Source organism: Thamnophis elegans, chromosome 2 (assembly GCF_009769535.1).
Source record: "Thamnophis elegans isolate rThaEle1 chromosome 2, rThaEle1.pri, whole genome shotgun sequence".
NCBI lineage: Eukaryota > Metazoa > Chordata > Lepidosauria > Squamata > Colubridae > Thamnophis > Thamnophis elegans.
Genome location: NC_045542.1, coordinates 83,402,878 through 83,424,358, shown reverse-complemented (window position 1 = coordinate 83,424,358; position 21,481 = coordinate 83,402,878). Strand labels below are relative to the sequence as shown.

Sequence of the window (21,481 nt, the reverse complement as noted above, 5' to 3'; positions counted from 1 at the left end):
GGAATCATGTGGGATTCCAACAGGGAATGTTATAAACCATGATCAGGATGTGTCACTTAATGACATAGTGATTGATTTAACAACTACAGCAAAATAGATCATAAAACTGAGTGCAGTGATGTGATGCCTCACTTAATCACCACACCATAAATTTTCTTATCCCAAATGTGGTTGTAAATTCAGGACTATCTGTACAAATATTTAATAAGGGGTAGTGACCATTATTAACCCTGAATTAATTATATAAATCAGCTATCTTCAAATTAACATCTTCCAGATTTTCTTTTTTTTTACCACTCTTCTAATTACTTACAAGTAATTCAAGGCAGTGAACATATATAATACTTCCTCCTTCTCCTATTTTCAGCAACATAATGCTGGCTTTCATTTCCTACATTGCCTCTTTCAATAAGTTTAAAGAAAGTTGATTTACAATCATTTTGCTCTAATAAAGCAGTTGTGACTCCTCTGATTGCTATGGAACATTTTGGACAAGCAATAACCAGACCAAAATCTTAGGTGTTTAGAGCATTTTAGTTCATGCAAATCTAATGGCCAGTTAATTAACAAAACAAAAATCTACTTCCCATCCTCCCATGAACATTTTCCCCCAAACTATTTTATTGAGAGAGAGAGTAGGAATTTTATTGGTACCTCAGCACTCTAACAATTATTAAAACTCAGCTAAGTTTCCAGACACCTAATTCTTCAGCCTCACTGGCTTAGAACTTTGCCTTCTCATATAAATTTGAGCAAATAGGGAGAACAGAGAATATGCAAATGACTTCTTTGAAAGAAACACAAGCCTGAATTGGTGGTGGCAGATTAGAGAATCATACCATCCTCAGCAGCCAGTGAACTGAAAGGATTTTAAAAAAATATTCAGATAGTTGGCTGAAAAATCCTGCCAGAATAAAGCTGTGGCCAATGCACAAAAAATCCATTCAGAACAAAATAAAATTAGGACTTAAGCCTTACACCCAAGTACAGTGAAGAGGTTATTTTAGTTCATTCAATCTGGAGGCCTCTGGTTTTGAGTGGTGCCTCTGTGTGTATGCGTGTTGTGTATGTGTGAACTCAACTTGTTCAAAAATCTTCAGCATATGCTCCTTTTCTCAACAAGCAGAGAAAAGGTCAATTGTTTTATACACTCCAGTACTTATAAAGATGCAAAAGAGATTTTATGCTTATCCCCGAATGTGTAACTGCTATAAACTGCTATAAACTGGCATACAAAAACCGGGAAAGCCACTGCCAAGAAGTACTGTGTGTGACTCTCCCCACCAAATCTGGGAAGCCTCCCCCCACCATCGTCTCTCCAAAAACGTTCAGCCGACTGTAAATTTTAAATTTCATAGGAGGAAGAAATTATTAAGCAAATGGGGGGGGGGGATAAATCATGTCAATGCTAATGAACTGAATTTATATCAAACTAAAATGTCATGTTTGACTAAGTTTTGCCCCCATCTTTAACCTGGCTCTACCTATTTTCATAGAAGGTCTATTTATACTCTTACTGAGAGCCACTAAGAAAAGAATCTATAGCCCTTTCCCCAAGAAAAAGTTATAGACTATGAATACTGAGCTAGATTAATCATACTTTCCAACCAAAAGTGGTATTCAGCTGGTTCTCTCTGGTTGAGGCGAACCAGTAGCAGCAGCTGTAGGAGGCTCCGCCCACCCATCCCGATGTAATGCCCAAGCACTGCGCATGCATAGAAGGTAGTGCACATGCGCAGATGAGGCACGTGTGCTCACATTTGCAAACCGGTAGGGAAGATAAGTGAATCCCACCCCTGCTTCCAACCCATGTGAAAATCAACATGGAATTATTCTATACTTGAATACGAATTGTTTGACTAGAATAGTTGATTCTCTGTACGTGACTGTTCAGCTTGCAACTCTATTCTCAAACTGGAGATTCAGTTATAGAAGGTGCCACTTCTTCAACCAGACAAGGCTGTGTAACCAAATGCCTTGCTCCTGAACAACAACAACAACAACAGGGGAAGAAGTATTTCTCATCATTTTTATACTCTCCCCAAATCATCACTATTTTTTCAAGGGACAAGTAAAATTATGCATGTTCTAGCAAAGGGAATATGAACATATTTTGTTATTAGAAACCTGAGTTATATCATTTCTAATTTATATAAATAGAAAAGCTTTTGGTCCTGCATGTTAGAAGATGGGCATAAAGTTTCCTGTCATGAAATTAAAAAAAAAGATGGAAAGCAAGAAGAAAAGATGTATGAGCTATCTCATGTATTTATTGGGAGAAGCAATCAGCACAAATTGAAAAGAGGTATAGCAGAACCAGGTGCAGACTATAAAGGAAAGATTTACATTTCTTTCATAATTCAGTTCCTGTAATGGCAAATTTCATTGTTAATTTTTTTTCAGGTGTTTATGGACGTTGCATTCATCATTGAACCATATGTCTACCAAGCACTTAAATATAATCAGCTTTATTCATCCCATCCTATAAAATTAGTTTAATAGGTTTCTCATTTTATTTATTTATCATAATGTATATAGGGCCAATATTACCAAAAGTGACACACATACAAACTATAAAGTGTAAACAGTGAACAATGAAGATATAAAACAAAGAAAAAAGGCATAGGAGAAAATATTTATTAACAGCAATAATAGAGCCATTTCAGGCTCTCAGTGGTCCTCTGGGATCCCCAGGCCTGATGGCAAACCGAGGTCCTGACGGACTGCCAGAAGATCGAGATAACCTGACTTCATGAGAGAGAATGTTCCATAAGGTGGGTACCATGGAAGAAGGATGCCTCCTGGGACCCACCAAATGTAGTTCCCTAAAAAGTCTTTGATTAGCAGCATGCCTGTTCTGTTAGATCTGATGGGACTAGCAGATGTAATGGGAAGAGGTGGTCCCTCAAACAACCCAGCCTCATGTCATGAGGGCCTTTAAAGATGAAAACCCTAACCTTGAATTGGACCAAGAAACACACTGGCAATCAATGTGGTTCACAGAGCAAAATATGTAGCATATGCTGGTCTAAGGGCACATAACTGCCAGTTGCATTCTGCAGCAGCTCAAGCCTTTGGATACTCTTTAGGGGCAGTCCTATGTAGAGCCCATTACAGTAATCCCATCCCATTGGGAGGAGATAGGGCATGGGTGACTGTCAGCATAGCCCCCAAATCCAGGAATGAGCAAAATTGTTCAAAGGCCTTCCTAACCATCACTGCTACCTGCTCTTCCAACAGGACTTATGAGTTCAGGAGGATCCTCATATTTAGCATTGGATCTGTATGGAGCAATGCAACCAAAGTTGGCATAGTCCTAGATTCAGCAGGGCTCAAAACCCAAAGCCATTCAGTCTTGCCAGGGTACAGCCGAAATGTCTTGTTGTCCGTCCAGCCTCTTACAAACGCCATGCATCAGGTTAAGATGTTCATGGCATTACTTAATTTGCTGGAGTACATATAAAAAATTGGGTCATCATCCCTGAGACCGATGAGCTCACCTAGCTAGCAGCATTGTGTAGATGTTGAATAGGAGTAGAGAGAGAGCACCAAATCCTGCATCCCACATAATAGGGAATGAGGATTAGATCTCTCCCCAATTACAATCAACTGCAATCAATCCCAGAGAAAGCAGGCGAACCAGCACAACACAGTGCTGCCCACCTGCAATCCTTTAGGCTGATCTGGGATACCATGATTGATGTAGTTGAAAGCTGTAGAGAGATCAAATAGGGCAAGGATGGATGCACAACCCCCATCTCACCCTTGCCAGGGATCATTTGAAAGCACAGCCAATGCTGGGTCTGAATCCTGACTAAAACAAATCCAGACAATCTGCTTCATCCAAGGTCCTCTTAAACTGATGTACAACCATCTTTTCAAGCACCTTCCCACAAAAGGTTAGTCTGAGGTTAGTTACTACACAAAAATACCCCAAATAGTGGGGTCCAATGTCGACTTCTTAAAGAAGAGGTGAGTCATGGCATCTTTAATAGGTGAAGGGGCAACGCCCTGAAACTAATTAAAAGAAGAATTCATAACTATCAAAACCCATTAACAACCCCTTGGTCTAAGTTAACAAGCCAGCAGGAGCATGGATCTAACAGGTGGCTGAGTTCATAGTCTAAGTGCCAAGTTCACTTTCTCAGGTTCAAAAAGTTCAAACTATTCTCAGATAACTGTGCAAAACTCCTCTCCAGGTATCTTTTCAAGACCTTCCACAAGGCCAGTGTCCAACTGTCAACAAATTCCAGTGATTTTATTCAATAAATGCTAAACAAATTATTGTGCACACCCTTGCAAGAGGTTTTCCCACCATCTCTTTTTACTGCCTGTTAGGTTAAGGCAGATTCTTTCTACCATACTGCATCTAATTATATGTGTGTGTGTGTGTGTGTGTGTGTGTTGTTGTTGTTGTTGTTGTTGTTGCATTTGTGCTGCTAAATAAATAAAGGGAGATTAGTATAGATCTATTTCAAGCTATTTAACTCTCATCAACTAGCCATACCCTTACTGGGTATGTTTTACATGGGCTATTTTACATGTTGGGCAGTTGTATTAGCCTCTAAGCCACAAGCTCTCTTCTTCCTTTATCAGCTGAGCCAGGGAAATGATTAAGTGTTATGTCAAAGAACCCAGTGTGCCCAAATATGGGAGGGAGCATACTGCTTCCCTTTTGCCTTTCAGCTCCACCCTAGGAGTCTTCCAGGCAGAAAACCATTTTTGTGCTGCATTTGTGCTGATGAGAGCTAAACAGCTTGAAATAGATCTATACTAGTCTCCCTTTATTTATTTATCAGCACAAATGCAACACACACACACACACATAAAACCAGTCCATTCAAACATCCAATCAACAAGAGAACAAATCAGCTGCTCATGATTTAAATATAGTTCCAAATGAACAGCCAATCAAGCGACCAATTGACCACACTGGCACACAAGACATTTATAAACTAAGAAGAATAAGACAAGAAAATCTTGCTGCTGGAGCTACAAATATTTTCTATTATTTCAAAACCCAACTCCTAAAAATGGAATCCTATTCTAAACTGAATATATATTTTTCCCTGAGATCACACAATGCTGGAGGTATGATAGAAACCTGTGTATTGGGCAGGATGGTGAGTTATCTTCTCTCAACCTTGTGACAAATTTACTGATTTCTCATTACACTACCACTCTATAAGTTTTGGCTTTGCTCTACTTGGTCTTTAGTAAAAGCATACCTTTCACACAAATGGAGTCGAGGCTTTTTCTTTCCCAAGGATCCCAGTCAAGGGCAGATGTGACACATGGTATTCTTGGAGAAGAGTCATACAAGCAACCATAATCATGTTGGCATACAAGGACATGTCTAGGCTGCGGCTCTTCCTCATGTCTCTCAAGGTTATTCTCCCAGCCCATTAAAGTCCATAATGTAATGATATCATGATAAGGTTAATCAGAATGCTAAAAGGGATCTATTTATTTTTAGTTTTCCAGAATCTGAAGTGTTTCTCAGAGAATCAGAAGTACTGTACTTGAGCAAAGCTCTTAACTGTCCCTGAAGAAGTCACCTTGAGGGTTTAAAATGTGCAGTTAACATTCAAAACACTCAGTATAATTTTCTCCAGCTAAAATTAATATCTATTCCAAGTCAAACATATACAACAGGTAATTCCACATGGAACTAGACTAATTTTTCTGTCATCAATATGGAAGTAGTTGGCCATTGCCTTCTTCATTAATTTATTTTTCTTTTAACTTCTAAATCTAGCCTGCATGCCTGATAATTCCTGATGGTCTCCTATCCAAGTCCTCTCTACATCTCACCCTACTCAGCTTTCAAAGTTCAGTTAAGGTCAGGAAGATAGTCCCACCTGCTGTAAAAGCCACAGTTTTGTTTATTTGGCTGTTAATGCCATTCCTTCAGCACTTCACCACAGCTTGCCTACAAACATTCAATAATACTGCAGTAGATTAGGAAAGTCTCCACTCTATCAACTTTTTTCATCGTGAACTAATAATAGCTCCAATATTATTATTCCTCTTGCTGTGTAACTGAATTCCTCTGTTTTTGGCATCAGTTCAAGCAGCACTATTAAGTGGATAGTCACTTAATTCACTTCTATCATCCGTCTCCAAGTCTCTATTTTTATTATTCAAGTCCTGCTGCAGCAAATGTCAAGGAAGAAAGGACAAACATACAATTCAGCAAGCATATCCAAATAAATGAATCCCTTTCCTGCAGGCTACTGCTAGATCAGCAGGTCAGCGGTTCAAATCTCACCGGCTCAGGGTTGACTCAGCCTTCCATCCTTCCGAGGTGGGTAAAATGAGGACCCAGATTGTTGGGGGCAATATGCTGACTCTCTGTAAACCGCTTAGAGAGGCCTGAAAGGCCTATGAAGCGGTATATAAGTCCACTGCTATTGCTATTGCTATTGCTATTTCCTAAAACCCAGCAAACAAAGCAAATGTCTTGAGGGTCAGAAGAAAAGCAGATTCGAGAACTTGCAGTTTGTCTAAAAGTGACATTCACAGCTATATTCTGGAGAAAAGTTTAGAGTTGCTCAGAAACTAAACAGGAATGCAAAGAGAAAATCAGTAGCAATTTTCAAACATCTCTGAAAGCTGTTTGTCTTTCAAGTCAATCTCCTGCAACTTTGCTGGAGAGCAAAATACAGTTGGATCCCTTCACCAAGTCAAGATGCAGAATGGTCTCAAGGGAACCCTTGTTATTATAAAGAATATTTTATTTCAGTTCAAGGAATATAAACTCAATTATAATCTTACCCAACCTTTTCCCCAATTCACATAAAATCCCTTAAATTCATTCCTACTACAAACTAACATACTTCCTATCGGTATATGCAGGATCTATAGCTGCATGCTACATCTATAACTATTGTTTTCTTATGCTACAAATTCCAGCTTTTTGGAGATGAAAACAGATTCTACAGCTGAGCTTTATTCCCTAAAAAAACAACTGTTTTTGGTGGTTCCCCCTAATTTTTAATCATAAAAACAATTAGAATCCTTACCCCATGAAACAGATGCGCACCCATTACACAAAGAAGAGGCAGTCAAATTATTCTCCAAAGCACCAGAAGGCAGGACAAGAAACAATTGGAAACTAATCAAAGATAGAAGCAACCTGCAATTAAGGAGAAGCCTCCTAACAGTGAGGACAATTAACCAGTGGAACAACTTGCCTTCAGAAATCATGGACTCATCACTAGAAGTTTTTAAGAAGAGACTAGACAATCACTTATCTGAAATAATGTAAGTTCTCTTGCTTGAGCAGGAGGCTTGAAGACCTCCCAGTTTCCCTCCAGCTCTATTCTATTCTAAATTCTATTTTCCAAAGCACCAAAAGGCAACAAAGAAATGATGGATGGAAACAAATCAAAAGAAAGAAGCAGCTAGATCTAAGGAGAAATTTCCTGACAGTGAGATCAATAAACTAGTGGAACCGCTTGCTTTCAGAAGTTGTGAGTGCTTCATCACTGGAAGCTTTTAAGAATAGACTTGTTACTTGTCTGGAATAGTATAGGGTCTCCTGCTTGAGCAGGAGGTTGGATAGAAGACCTCCAAAGTCCCTTCCATCTCTATTATTCTGTTAAAGTTACAATAGCACTAAAAAGTGATTTATGACTGTTTTTCACACTTATGACCATTGCAGCATCTCCATAGCTGCATGATCAAAATTGGAAACTTGGCAACTGGCATACATTTATGATGGTTGCAGTGTCCTGGAGTCATGTGATCACCATTTGTAACCATTCCAGATGGCTTCTGACAAGCAAAGTCAATGAGGGAAGTCATATTAATGACTTTATGATTCACTTAACAACTGTGGCAAAAATGGTAATAAAATGGGGCAAAACTCACTTAACAACTGCCTTGCTTAGCAATGGAATTTTTTGGCTCAGTTGTGGTTTTATGTCAAGGACTATGTTACTATTCTTCACTCCCTGCTTTCTGCAACATTATTCTAAATTAAATATTCTGTAAAACTCTTAAGTTTGTACTCTGTTTAGTGCCATTTTGGTTAATCTGAATAAAATATTTCTGGGGTATTTTTATTTCCTGCTAGAATTCTAGTGCAGCTAGAATAGCATTTATTTCCAAGGCACACCTATGTATTGCTTAAACACGCAGTTGCTTGCAAATTTTTCCCCTGTGCCTCATTTTGAATGCTGTAGTTCTGAAACGAAACAGAACATACTCCAATAATGGGAACCAGAGACCAGAAATGCTAGCTACAAAAGCAGAGACTATTAAAATTTTCTTACCAGTGCGAAGAAATCACTCTGAAAAAAGTTCAGATTAATCTCAGGGTGCTTTCATAATTCAGATTTCTAAAATTCACCTGAACAATTAAATGATTGCCTGTCTAAACTAAGTAACTGTTCATTCCTCTTTTCCCTGAAATTACGATAGTTCAGATCAACTTGTAGAAGTCAGTAAAGCTAAGAAGCTTTAGGCAAAAAATGTTTTGGGCATCAGATCAGAGGGTCTTCACAGGCACAATGATTTTTAACATGTTACAATGGCGAAATAATAAGGCAACTTGTAATCTCTGCCTATGAAATGATTGTCATCCTGATAACCCCCATTCCCACACAACTTTTTCCTAATGCTTCATTTTTCACTACTATAGAGCAATTTCTCCTTCAATACTATAAATATTGGCCTTTTTTTAAAAAAAAACAACCCAAATCCATAGCTTCCAGATAACATTATTTTTACATAGACTTCTAAATTGTGTTGATCTAATTGAAAGGGGAAATGTGTTTGGTTACGTATGAATTTGTAGGTGAGAGAGATAAAGAATATAAATATATGCATGAAGAAAGGTGTTATCTTACTTATGGCAAAGATAAAACTGAAATTAAAATTACAACATTTTCCTTCCTCAACTATTGTTATTGTTAATATATTCCCTGCTCAGGAAACTCAGCACTGATCTAGAATAGATACTGAGAAATTAAATAGCTCCATTTATCATGGAGTACATTTATTGGGAAAAAATTACCAAAAATTATGCCATTCTAGCTATAGTAAAGTGAACCAAGAGTTTTATGGTAATAGATTAATATGGTACTTTCTTTGTCAATGAACATTGAAATGCAATCTTATCTAAAACTATCCATCAATGAGGGCACCTATTTTTTAATTGTTCCCTATTATTTGTTTCTTTTCCTGTAAACTACCATTTAGAGAATGTGATGGAGGGTAGGTGCTTCTGACACAAATGTAGTAGTAGTCACAACTGCCACCTGCTCTTCCAGCAGAAATCGCAAGTCCAGGAGAACCCCGGGTTGTGAACCACGTCTGTCTGGGGTAATGCAACCCCATTCAGATCTAAAATGATAAAACAACTGGATCCTGGGGTCCCTGTATCCAGTCACTCTGTCTTGCCAGGATTCATCTGAAACCTCCCATCCAGACTCCAGGTATTGGGAAAGGGTAGTCACAGCATCTCTCGGATCACAGGGATAGATGGTATGAAAGTTATGTAACATTTGCATACTGATGTCATCCCATGGTGTCAGATGAGTAGTTTAAAATGTAAACAAACTAATGCGAGGTGAGACAGTAGATTCTACATACCATACTTCAAAAAGCTACAGCTTGGTAAATAAGGAGTCAGGTAATGAGAACCTAACAATTTCCTTAGCTATAACTAAGTATAAAGCCATTTCTGCATGCAAATAGATACAGATACATCCTTAGATCCACCTAAAATAGTTAGCAGCAACTTATTTTCAGGGGGTGGGGAATCCATATCACAAGGAGTAACATTGGGGTAAAAATTATTCATATATGTTGCATGCAGAAAATAATTATGACATTGGAAATACTGAAAGATATTTTGGAAAATGGAATCAGAAGTTAATATCAACAACGTTAATAATAAAAAATATTAGGGAAGAATAGCAAAAGAGCTACAAGTTTTATCTGAAAAGACAGAGTTGACACTGAAAGTGGATCTATAAATGATATGCTACAAGAATGACATGGAAAAAGATGTTTCGTTGGACATAGAAATTGATTGTTGCTTTAAAAATCAAAAAGGAATTACAAATAATAAACCAAGAGAGGGGATAATTCTCTTCTATTGGATTTACAAAAAAAGTTAGTTAAAAATTTGGATAAATCCTGCGAGAAGGGGTAAAAAGAAATGAAATTAAGTTCTATGACATTGCTTTAATGGCTATAGATTAAGATTGTAAAAGTAATGGGAAGGAATATAAAGTGTATTTATTTGATCAAGGCTAAAATGCATATGTTGTTATTTCAGTCAATCCTTAATGGACTTTTATTGAAGTCCATTAAGAATTTGCAGAATCCATGACTGAAATGACAATGCTTTATGGATTTGTTTACAGACAAAAGATGGAACATGTAAAAAAAAAATCATTAATTATAAATTAAGAGGAGATAAAATGTTGCTAAAACTGTTTATACTTGTTGTGATGAAGGTTGAAAGTAACTCCTTTCTACATTTTTTTCTTTACTATATCCTTCTTTCATTCCTTCCTTGCCTTATTTTTTTCTTTTTCTTTGTACTGTACTTAATACTTTTTTCTACTCTTTCCTTAGTTGGCATTAGTTTTTACTATTGCAATTATTACCTTTAATAAAATTGTTTTTAGAACAGGAAATTAAATCTTCAATTGTCCAAAATGAAAAGATAAAGTCATTTTTAGTCAAGCTTGACTTCTGGTTATTGCACCATGGAGGCTTCCTCACATGTAGTTGAAGTGATTTGCTACTGTCTCCAGCTCGCTATCTTCCAGTCTATCCAACAGCTCTAATATTCCTAAATGATCCCATATACAAGCATTAAGCAGAGCTGATCCTGCTTAGCTTTTATCAAGGTCAGCCAAGGTCAGCTAGGTGATGCCACGTGGCATTATTTTGCTATCTTTCTTCTATCACTTATTATAAAACAAGAATAGTTTTACCTGTACATTTTTATATTTATTCTGCAAACAGAATACCTTCATCTCAAAGATAGTATGATAACAGTAAGAGACAAGACTTGGGCTGTAAATACTTAAGACATCTGATAGAAAATAAAGGCTGTATTTTTAATTTGATGGAAAGTGAAATATACTGTATCTGTTTCCATTTTGAAAGAATCAACATAACTTTAAGACTTTGAAGTAGAGAATTCCAATTTGTACTTTATCAGTCTGCTCTGTGGTCTTGATCATCTGCAAGTTGCTTAGGAAACAATCTACAGAAATAATTCTATAATTCTCCTAAATATCTCAAGAAGTTTTCTTGCTATTGACCATGGCATTCTTTTTGAGGTTGCCTCTCAATCTTTTGAAATATGCAGGAATGGGAGCGAGAGAAAAATCTTGTATGAACTCTTCTATGTGTTTTTTTAATGTTTGACTTTTGTCTCATCTTTCAAAACATCTGCCCAGAACCATAAGGAAAGATCTTACCGTATATACTCGAGTATAGGCCGACCCGAATATAAGCCGAGGCACCTAATTTTACCACAAAAAACTGGAAAAGTTATTGACTCGAGTATAAGCCTAGGGTGGGAAATGCAGCAGCTACCGGTAAATTTCAAAAATAAAAATAGATACCAATAATGTTTTTGAATATTTATTTCAAAGAAAAACAGTAAACTAGCGGTGTATTCAATGAAATACTTCACTCACCTCATGATGCTGATGTCCCGCTGTGATGATGATGTCCCGGGCAGCCGCGGGAGCGATGTCCCGCCTCCTATGACACACGGCACAGTGATTCCTATCATTGGATCACTGTACCAGAGGAGGTGGGACATCGCTATGTGGCTGCTTGCCATAACAAGGAGGAGGTGGGACATCGTTGCAGAGCGGTAGGAGGGGGAGGAAGGGGAATCGTAAGACAGCCCTGCATTACATTAGAACGTGAGGAGGGGGGATGGTGCGGTGCGCGCTGCGCGGCAAACTGACACAGAGGGAGGGGAAACTCACAGGGGCACTGGGCCATTCACGAGTGTCACCCAGCGGCATGGCCCCGCCCCTTTTTCTCCTCCATTTCGGGCAAATTTTTCACTGACTCGAGTATAAGCCGAGGCGGCTTTTTTCAGCCCAAAAAGTGGGCTGAAAAACTAGGCTTATACTCGAGTATATACAGTATATAATATGGGATTTGGTCTCAATATTAGGGAGATAATGCGTGAACTTGCTTAGATGTCAAAAATTTAGGAGGGTCTAGATTGGTGGTTCTTACAAAGGGGGTAATTTGGACATATCCTGGCATTAATGGAGCAATTTGTAACTGTTTGTTTGTGAGTTAAGAATCTAGTTTGGAACCACTACTGCTGAGATGCTAATATAAAGCAACAAAATCTTAGGTTTTGAGAGAGTGAGCACAATATTATTTAACATCAGGTAAACTGGGATAAACAGTTTAAGAACCATTAGTCTAGATGCAGATAAAGAGCAAATAAAGACACAGAAGGGTGAGGCTATGAGAATGGTATTTTTGCATTAATGTGTCCTTTGAAACTTGGGGATATGAGTCTGGTAGAATTCCTAGAGTGTGATGTAGCCTGTCATAATTTATGTAAGTGTGATTGAATATATTTCAATATATTTATAGTTTCCACATGAGATTAGTGCAGATGGATGGCATAGTGCTATCCTGGTAATCCATAAACTCAGTCTACTCCTATTATGTCTATTAAAAACTAAGTATCAAACGTATTAAATATAACAAAAGTGGCAGTAAAGTTGAAATGTAATAACATATAAGAGTACAGGACAAATAATATAAGAAGTCCTATATGTTTATTAAAAATATAGCCCATTGAGCTTAATGGAATTTACCATGGGATTGCTGTCAGAGCCAAACTCTGTCTAATTTTGTCTAATATATGATAAAAAAATACCATAAAACCATGTTTAAAATTCTTTTTCACTACAAAGGATGAGAAATCAAGCAAAGTAAATCAAGATTACTTAAATTGAATACATAAATGTGGGCTATAACACTAGGTGTTCCTACCCTCAGAGGATGAGTCTAATTATTTTTAAGTGATTAAAGTTTTTAGTCCTCTGACTAAATCCCATGATCCAATTTAAATCAGAATCCAACAAACCACTTGTTATCCAGGGCCAGATAAATGATTAAGACAGCCCGTTTGGTCTAGTGGAGAAGTGCTAGTATAGAAACCTGGAGACAGGGAGTTCTAGTCTCACCTTAGACATGAAAGCTAGATGGGTGACTTTGGGTCAGTCACTCTCTTTCAACTTAACACAACTCACAGGGATTTTGTTGTGGGGAAAATAGGAGGGGAAAGGAAATATGTTTTCTACCTTGAGTTACTTATTTTTTTAAAGGTGAATAAGAATCTTATAAATAAAATAAACATAAGGAGAAAGAAAAATCATGATTATCAGCATTCTTTACCATAAAATAATTTTTATCAGCTTTGTTACAGTTATAGGCAAAATTAAAAATAATGAGAAACATGGGGTGGTACAGCACGCTAGATGTTTTGATGATATTGTTTTAGGTCAGAGGTCCCCAAACTTATCATGCCATCCTAAGTGTCTCCACAATTTTTTTCACAACAGCCCTAGACCAAAACTATGAACTAGCTCAAGCTGATTGTTTGCAATCCTGTAGTGTCCTGAGTTGCAATAGCACAATTTGGCACCACCATTTCAGGTGTTTCCCTGTCCCTTTCCAACTTGCTGAACCTCCAAGTGACTGTTAAAACATTGACACAACATTAGGGCATTGAAAGAGTCGGTCCACTTTTTTTAAAATATGAAGCTAATTTTCACTGGATGTGGTTAACCACTTTGGTGAATCAAATATAGTCCCTGGAAAGAAATAAGGGAGAAAAGTTACCTTTCCTGAGCATTTTTCTGAGAAAATATTACTCTGGCACAATTATCTTATTCCTAATTTTCTACTGAATTTTATTGTTTTGTGTTTATTTTATGTAGCAAGTGAGCATGATTTAATTTGACTTAATCAATTTTGATCTAATGAATTGAGGAGCTCTTTTATTTCCCCTACTTTTATGGATGGAGCTTATACATACAAGAGTTTAATAGCTTCACATTGTAGCACATATCCTGAAGCATATATCTATGTGAGAAAAGTATTTTGAATTTCCAAAACAAGTACAGTTTATAGTATATTCTTATTATAGGGATCTACACACAGTGACCTGGGGCAAACTATTCAAGGCTTCCGCAATTTGTCAGCCACAACTTGCATGAGCTACCAGACGCACTGAGTGGCTTGCCTATGCTTCCTTAAGGACATTTCTGAGATTTTTTAAAATAGGGTGGATGAAAGCAGCTTGCTGACAGACTGCTGCCTCTGGCTGCAGAACCAGGTTGGGTGGGGCAGAGGGGAATCCAAGCAGTAACACAGTGCGCAAAAACAGAAAAAAACCAACTTCTGCCTTCTGATGATTCCACAGTCACAACAACAAATGTTCTGGTACTCATTCAATTCATGCATTAGTATATTTATTTTGTATTTTCTTAAATAATAACCCTAACACTGTTTAAAAACCTCAGACAAACAAGACAAATCTGCATTTAACAACCATTTAAATAATGCATAAACATCAGCAGCAATTGATAAAATCCTTCCAAAATCTGAGGCTCCGTTAAACAATTAACGCCACTACAATGGGTAAATAGGTATGTTAAACAAAGCTCACCCATGACATCCTTTATGGTTCATTATAAGATATAACAATTTGTTTCCATCCCTGCAAAATTCAGAAACTGGACTAGGCTGCTCCAGAAGTTACTGTGTCATAGGATGACTGAGCAAACTGAGGTTGTTTTAGGAGAATTGGATAGTCTTCTGGATGAGCACCTGCGCATGCCTAAAACCATAAGATATTAGGGCACTGACATCAGCTTAGCACAAAGCCAACTGTATAAATATTCAACCAATATACCACACATTTTCCCCACCTCAAATATAAGAATTTGATCTGAATTATCTTGCCTTAAGTCATAGTCCCACCGCGAGTTCCCAATTAAAGAAGTTAATATCAAAGAATTTTTATTCTGAAACACCAATATTCCTTGGAAGTATTTTTCTTTCCAGAAGCACTCACTTTTTACTCAGTATCACTATTCGCAGTAAAATTACCTTTCCTAAAGTGACCTGCCTTGCATTATTGGCTTGAGGTTCCACTTGGGTCCTTCAGTTACAGCTGATGTGACCAGAAATGGGAAGTTAAGTGAAAGACTTCTGCAGAAAGTGCGACATAATTTTTCTGTTGCTGGAGATATAGTTGCTAAAATAGAGGGTTTGAGTTGTCAGGACCAGTTGTAAAAGCTCTTCCCACCAGCATGCTGCCGAAATGCATAAAAAACCCCCAACACTCCCCCCTCCCAGACTATTTATGCCTACACTTTCAAATACTAGGAGAATCATAGCTATCTGCCAAAACGACGGACATGACATCCAAGACTGTAGAAATAAATCATGGCTTATCCCCCCATTTTTTTATTTTGCTTCAGTCCTAGAATACATATTGATTTGATGCCCAATTGTACAGTGCATCCCACTCCAAATAAAACTGCAAGACAAGAATTTATGATCACAACTAGGAAATGGTAAAACTGGGTGAGAACAGGCGTCCCCAGAATTACAAAACGGTCTCGTACCCCTCAGAAGCTACTTATATACTTTAGACCAAGAATCGTTCCCAGCCATAGGAACTATTATTATGAATTATTATAATAATTAGTAGTTATTCATTATTATGAATAATGCTTCTCAAAACAATTTTAGTCGTAAACAAGTGGGTGTCTTACAAATGTCCAGGAATATAAAACGCGCGCATAGAATGTCACTGATGTAAAAAAACGTGCGGGTCGCTTGCAAATTACAACCGACCCGTAGTTAACTCATTGAGGCCGGCCTCCCTTTCACTGTCCTAACCTCCTAAAAGTCGCCTTTCGAATAGTTTGCGACCACGCTACTTAGAAGCGAATTCGGCAAGCCGCGAAGAGGACCGCCGTTCCTCCGGATCCCCGCCTAATCCTTTCCCTTTGATCCCATCCTAAATCGCCGAGCGTCATCCCTACGTGCAATACCGCCGTAAAAAGCGGATTCCCGGAGCGCATGCGCCCATCCATCCGCATCTCGCCCTACTTTTTAACACCACAGAAGGGAGACCGAAGCCGGACTGCACAATAACTCAGGCGTGTTGGCCGGTCTCCTGAATCGTATACCGTGTGAAAAACGGTGTGATTTATTGACACGCTTCGGCCAATTCCCCGGCTCAGCATTTTATCCAGAGACCCCAAGATTGTAAAAAGTGTCCATCCCAACAGCGCATCCGTCATAGTCCAACACCACCCCCCAGCTACCCAACCAACACCCCCCGCCGCCTTTTGTCCTGCTTCTTCGGGAACCGCAGCTAAGCCGCCACCGCTGCTAAGCTCGTCCCCACGAGAAGAGGACGAAGAGGTGACCCCTAAAAGCAGCGAAACGTACAGCAGCTGCAGCCGGGATGGATGGGGGTGGGGGTGGATTTGTGCCGTGACCAACCGGCAGAGATACCTCACCTCATTTTCTTATAATTTGGGGGAGGGGGGAAAGCCCCTTTATATAAGCCCTCGGACTGCGGCATAGGCGCCTCAGGCGAAGGGGCTGAGACTTACCCAAGAAAAGCCAGATGGAGCCTCCAGAGATAAGCAAAAGGGTGAGCATGCCTACTGGAGCGGGCTGCAGCATGGGCGGCTTGAGGCGCGAAGGCAGCTCGAGGAGGAGGAGGAGAGGGAGGCGGGGGGAGAGAGAGAGAGAGAGAGAAACTGCAGCAAACTCGCTGCAGTGACAGCGGCGGCGCTCGCCCGGCTGCCAGGCGCAAGCTCGCCTGCCGCTGCGTTCCCGCGGTGGCGAAGGTTATTATTTTTTTAGCCCCGCCCCTCGTCCCCGGCTCTCGCGCCCGGCCTCAGGAGAGAAGGCGACGCCACAAAGGTGGTGGCGGCGGCGGCGCGTGCCTGGCCAACCCACGCAGCCCACCTACCTGCCGATCTCCCGGCGCGGCGCAGCAACCCCCTCCTCGCGAGCCCGCCTCGACCCTAGCGGGCGGAGAAGGCGTGGCCCAGCTGAAAACCGGTACCGGTACCGGCTGGGGAAAAAAAGCCCGTTGTCGAGCAGAAAGACTTCGTCCGCCGCGCAGCGAAGATCGGAGGTGTCCTCCGGTATGCATCGGATTGCAGCCTCTCGCCTGAAAAACCTTTGTTCAGCCCCGTTATTCAGCCAATCCGGCTCCGCGGTTGATTTGACAAGTGAGGTTCGTGTATTGCTATAGTCACAATCCCGCTCTACCTCTTGTCTATACTGAAGCCACTGGGCGATTTTTGAAATAGTTGGGGGAAGGGGAGACATGGTGTAAATTGACAGTTTCACCCCAAAGAGCCAGGGCTTTTATAAAAAATAAAAAAGTATCGTGAAATTCTTAGATCATTGATGGCATCTCCTTGGTGAAGTAATTGGATTGAGTAACAGAGATGGTAGGGACCCTAGAGGTCTTCTAGTCCAACCCCCTGCTCAAGCAGGAGACCCTGTAACATTCCAGACAAGGGGGCTGTCCAGCCTATTCTTAAAAGCCTCTGGTGATGGAACACCCACAATTTCTGAAAGGTTAATTATTCTCATTATTAGGAAATTTCTCTTTTGTTACTAGGTTGCTTCTCCCCTTGATTAGCTTCCATCCATTGTTTCTTGTCTTCTGTTCTGGTTCTTTGGGGAAAAAAACACCAACTATCTTCTTTGTGGCAGACCCTCAAATATTAAAACACTACTATCATGTCACCCTGCAATTGTCCTTCCTGCAATTGTTCATATGTTTTAGTCTCCAGCCCCTTAATCATCTTTGTTGTTGTTGTTTTCTGAACTCTTTCTAGACCAGGTGTCAAACTCATTTCACCACAGATGCGGCACGTAACATATCAGGACTTTGTCCCACTTCGCTAAACTGGACATGGGCATGGCCAATGCATAACACGGGCCAGGAGTTTGACAACCATGTTCTAGAGTCTCTACATCTTTTTTATAATATGAATTGAACAGGAGCAGACCACCTACCTCTTTTCATCTGATTACACTCAGTTTCTATATTATTTTTTTCTACCTTCAAGTCAGTTTTGACTTCTGGTGACGCTTGGACAAGTCCCTGCTGGGTTTTTTTGGCAATATTTTTGAAACTAGTTTGCAATTGACTGATTCTTAGGGCTGAGACAGACTAACTGGCCCAAGGTTACCCAGATGTCTTTATACCTAAGGCAAGACCGCAACTCACAGTCACACAATTTCTAACCTGGTTCCTCTATCTGTACACCATTGGCTATCATTCCTAAAAGAGGGTGGAGGACACAGATAAGTGTAAAATAGGTTTCCGGTCCAGATATTTGTACTTTTAAAAACTCTGCAGAAATCAAAAATTCCTTACGTATAATAGAGAAATTGTGAGATTATTATCAAAACAGGGATATGCATATTACAAAGCCTTCACTTCCATTATCCCCTAGCGAGGTAGCCAACACAGGTAGTCCTGAACTTACAACTTAAAACAGTTACAGTGACAATGAAAACACTGACTTATAACCGATTTTCACACTTATGGCACCATCCCTGTTGGTACATGAACAAAATTCAGACGTTTGGCAACTGACGCTTACTTATGATGGTTGCAGTGTTCTGGGATCATGTGATCACCCTTTGTGACTTGACAAGCAAAGTCAATGGGGAAGCCAGATTCACTTAACAACTGTTTTACTAATTGCAGTGATTCACTTAACAAAATTGGCAAGAAAGGTCATAAAATGAGACAAAATTCAATTAACAACTGTCTCACTTAGTAACATAAATTTTGGACTCCATTGTGATCGTAAGTTGAGGACTACCTACTGTCATTTTTTACCAAGCATGTTCTATACCAGAGATGCTCAGTGTCAGAAAGTTTAAGGCATGTGAACTGCCTCAAGTTTCACAGTCTCAAACTGATTCCAGATAAAGATGAAGCCTCTATCAGCTCTGCTGGGTTTGCCCAGGCAGCATCCAACTCTGAGGGAATGTGACTGATTACATCCTCCAAATATTTAGTGAATTCATTGCAATGGCCCAACTGACAAACCTCTGGCTCAGTTTCCCTAATATAGGTATTCAGATATGTTGTGATAGGATAGGTAACTTGGATAGGGATAAAGCTGTGCAGCAGGGTAACCAGCAACAGTATCCCTAACTTGTTCCTAACCGCACAAAGAGCATCTCACATCCATTTATGTATCTCCCACAGAGTGATTCCATAAACAGTTGTCACTGCAACTTCCATACCCCTTGGTATTTTGACTGCTGCAACATCTTTTATTTAGCTTTCTTCAATTTGTATTATTTTTACAAACAATTCCAAGTCAATGAACATACATACCGTATATACTCAAGTATAAGCTGAGTTTTTCAGCCCACTTTTTGGGCTGAAAAAAGCCGCCTCGGCTTATACTCGAGTCAGTGAAAAATTTGCCCGAAATGGAGAAAAAGGGGTGGGGCCATGCCGCTGGGTGACGCTCGTGAATGGCCCGGCGCCCCTGTGAGTTTCCCCTCCCTCTGTGTCAGTTTGCCGCGCAGCGCGCACCGCACCATCCCCCCTCCTCACGTTCTAATGTAATGCAGGGCTGTCTTACGATTCCCCTTCCTCCCCCTCCTGCCGCTCTGCAACGATGTCCCACCTCCTCCTTGTTATGGCAAGCAGCCACATAGCGATGTCCCACCTCCTCTGGTACAGTGATCCAATGATAGGAATCACTGTGCCGTGTGTCATAGGACATCGCTCCCGCGGCTGCCCGGGACATCATCATCACAGCGGGACATCAGCATCATGAGGTGAGTGAAGTATTTCATTGAATACACCGCTAGTTTACTGTTTTTCTTTGAAATAAATATTCAAAAACATTATTGGTATCTATTTTTATTTTTGAAATTTACCGGTAGCTGCTGCATTTCCCACCCTAGGCTTATACTCGAGTCAATAACTTTTCCAGGTTTTTGTGGTAAAATTAGGTGCCTAGGCTTATATTCGGATCGGCCTATACTCGAGTATATACGGGTAATACTTTTTCCCTTTTCAGTTTTCTCCACACAGCAACCTTGTGAGATGGGTTCGGCTGAGAAAGAATGACTGGCCCAAAGTCACCCAGCTGGCTTTCATGCCTAAGGTAGAACTAGAACTTACCAGTCTCCTGGTTTTTAGCTTGGCGCCTTAGCTTCTAGACCAAACCGGCTCCGATATCCAAGATCAAACCATAGATAATGATATTATAGGCAGATCTGCCACTTAACAGCACAAAGCAGATCCCAAGTTACTCATAGCCCCCCTACCAGGCTTCTGAGATGAGGTGGGAGAGGAGAAGAGATTGGTCAAAGGTTCTCCTGTTCTTCACTCCTACTCCTGCTGTATTTCTAATGTTTGTTAGGCTTTTATTACTTCTTGAGCTGTTCTATCAGTTATGGGACAATAGACATGCCAATTCCTCCAAGGTATTTTCTCACCCACTGTACAGCCACCATTCAAACAATGTGGCTGCTCACTTTTGATTCTTACTATATACCTAGACCATGGAGTCATTAAAAGTTCAGTCTCAAAATGGGGTGTGTGTACCAGTCTTCACATTACTCCATTTACTGAAAGAAGAAGAGAATCTTTATGATAGCCAGAATGTTCTAGCCTCTAAGTAGAAAACCTTAGGCTGCCACCATGATGGCAGTGGGCAGTTTAGAATGTTTGCATTAAAAAAAAAGTAGAATGGTTGTTGTAGTTAATATTGTTAACGCTCCATTCTTAACCTACTTTCAGAACTGCTTGCCTAGGAATAAATACAGAAAGTCCCTGTCCTCAGGCCTACAGTCTATCAAAAAATACGTAGAAAAAAAAGGAAACGAGAAGAGAACAGAGTACCCCTACTCAAATAATCAGAGCAACAGCGATGGACGATGTCAATTCCTGCTTCGTTGCCTCTTTCTCATGAAGCATTTATTTCTGATTATGCTTTATGTACCAACACTGAGCTTGAAGACAGAATCAACAACCACAGCGTTATTGTTTTATTAAAATCCACCTTTTTCATGTTGGGATACCTCCCCCCCCCTGTTATTCTTGTAAGTTCTTTCTTTCTTGATTAAATTCAGCTTTAATTGAATGTCAATTTTAAATTATGGAATAGTGATTGGATAATATGATAAGAATCAGTTATTTAGTATTGGACTAAGACAGGGGAAATCTGTTTTTCAAATCTAGCGTCAGCCAATTCCTAGATTGATTTTGATAAGTCAGAATCTCTTTGCTTAATTTACCTCACAGTGGATTGTTTGTTTGTTTGTTTTTTGTGGAGAAAGGAGAAGAGTGCTGTATGTCGGCTACCTAGAACATCTGAGAGGAAAGGCAGGATATAAATTAAGCAACTGATCAAATTAACTATTAAGGTATATA

At 39.7% G+C, this 21,481-nt stretch overlaps 1 protein-coding gene across 3 annotated transcripts in view; it reads right to left on the bottom strand.

Moving 5' to 3' along the window:
- Window positions 1–16,841, bottom strand: part of ACSL6 (acyl-CoA synthetase long chain family member 6) — a 96,846-nt gene extending 80,005 nt beyond the window's left edge. Inside the window, exon 1 of one of the 3 annotated variants that reach the window (XM_032210020.1) lies at window positions 16,656–16,841. In XM_032210020.1, coding sequence (XP_032065911.1) covers window positions 16,656–16,728 — 73 coding nt within the window. In that variant the 5' untranslated portion in view covers window positions 16,729–16,841. The remainder of the gene's footprint in view (window positions 1–16,655) is intronic. The other 2 variants (XM_032210014.1, XM_032210013.1) reach the window with 2 other exon arrangements.
- Window positions 16,842–21,481: the final 4,640 nt, after the last annotated feature.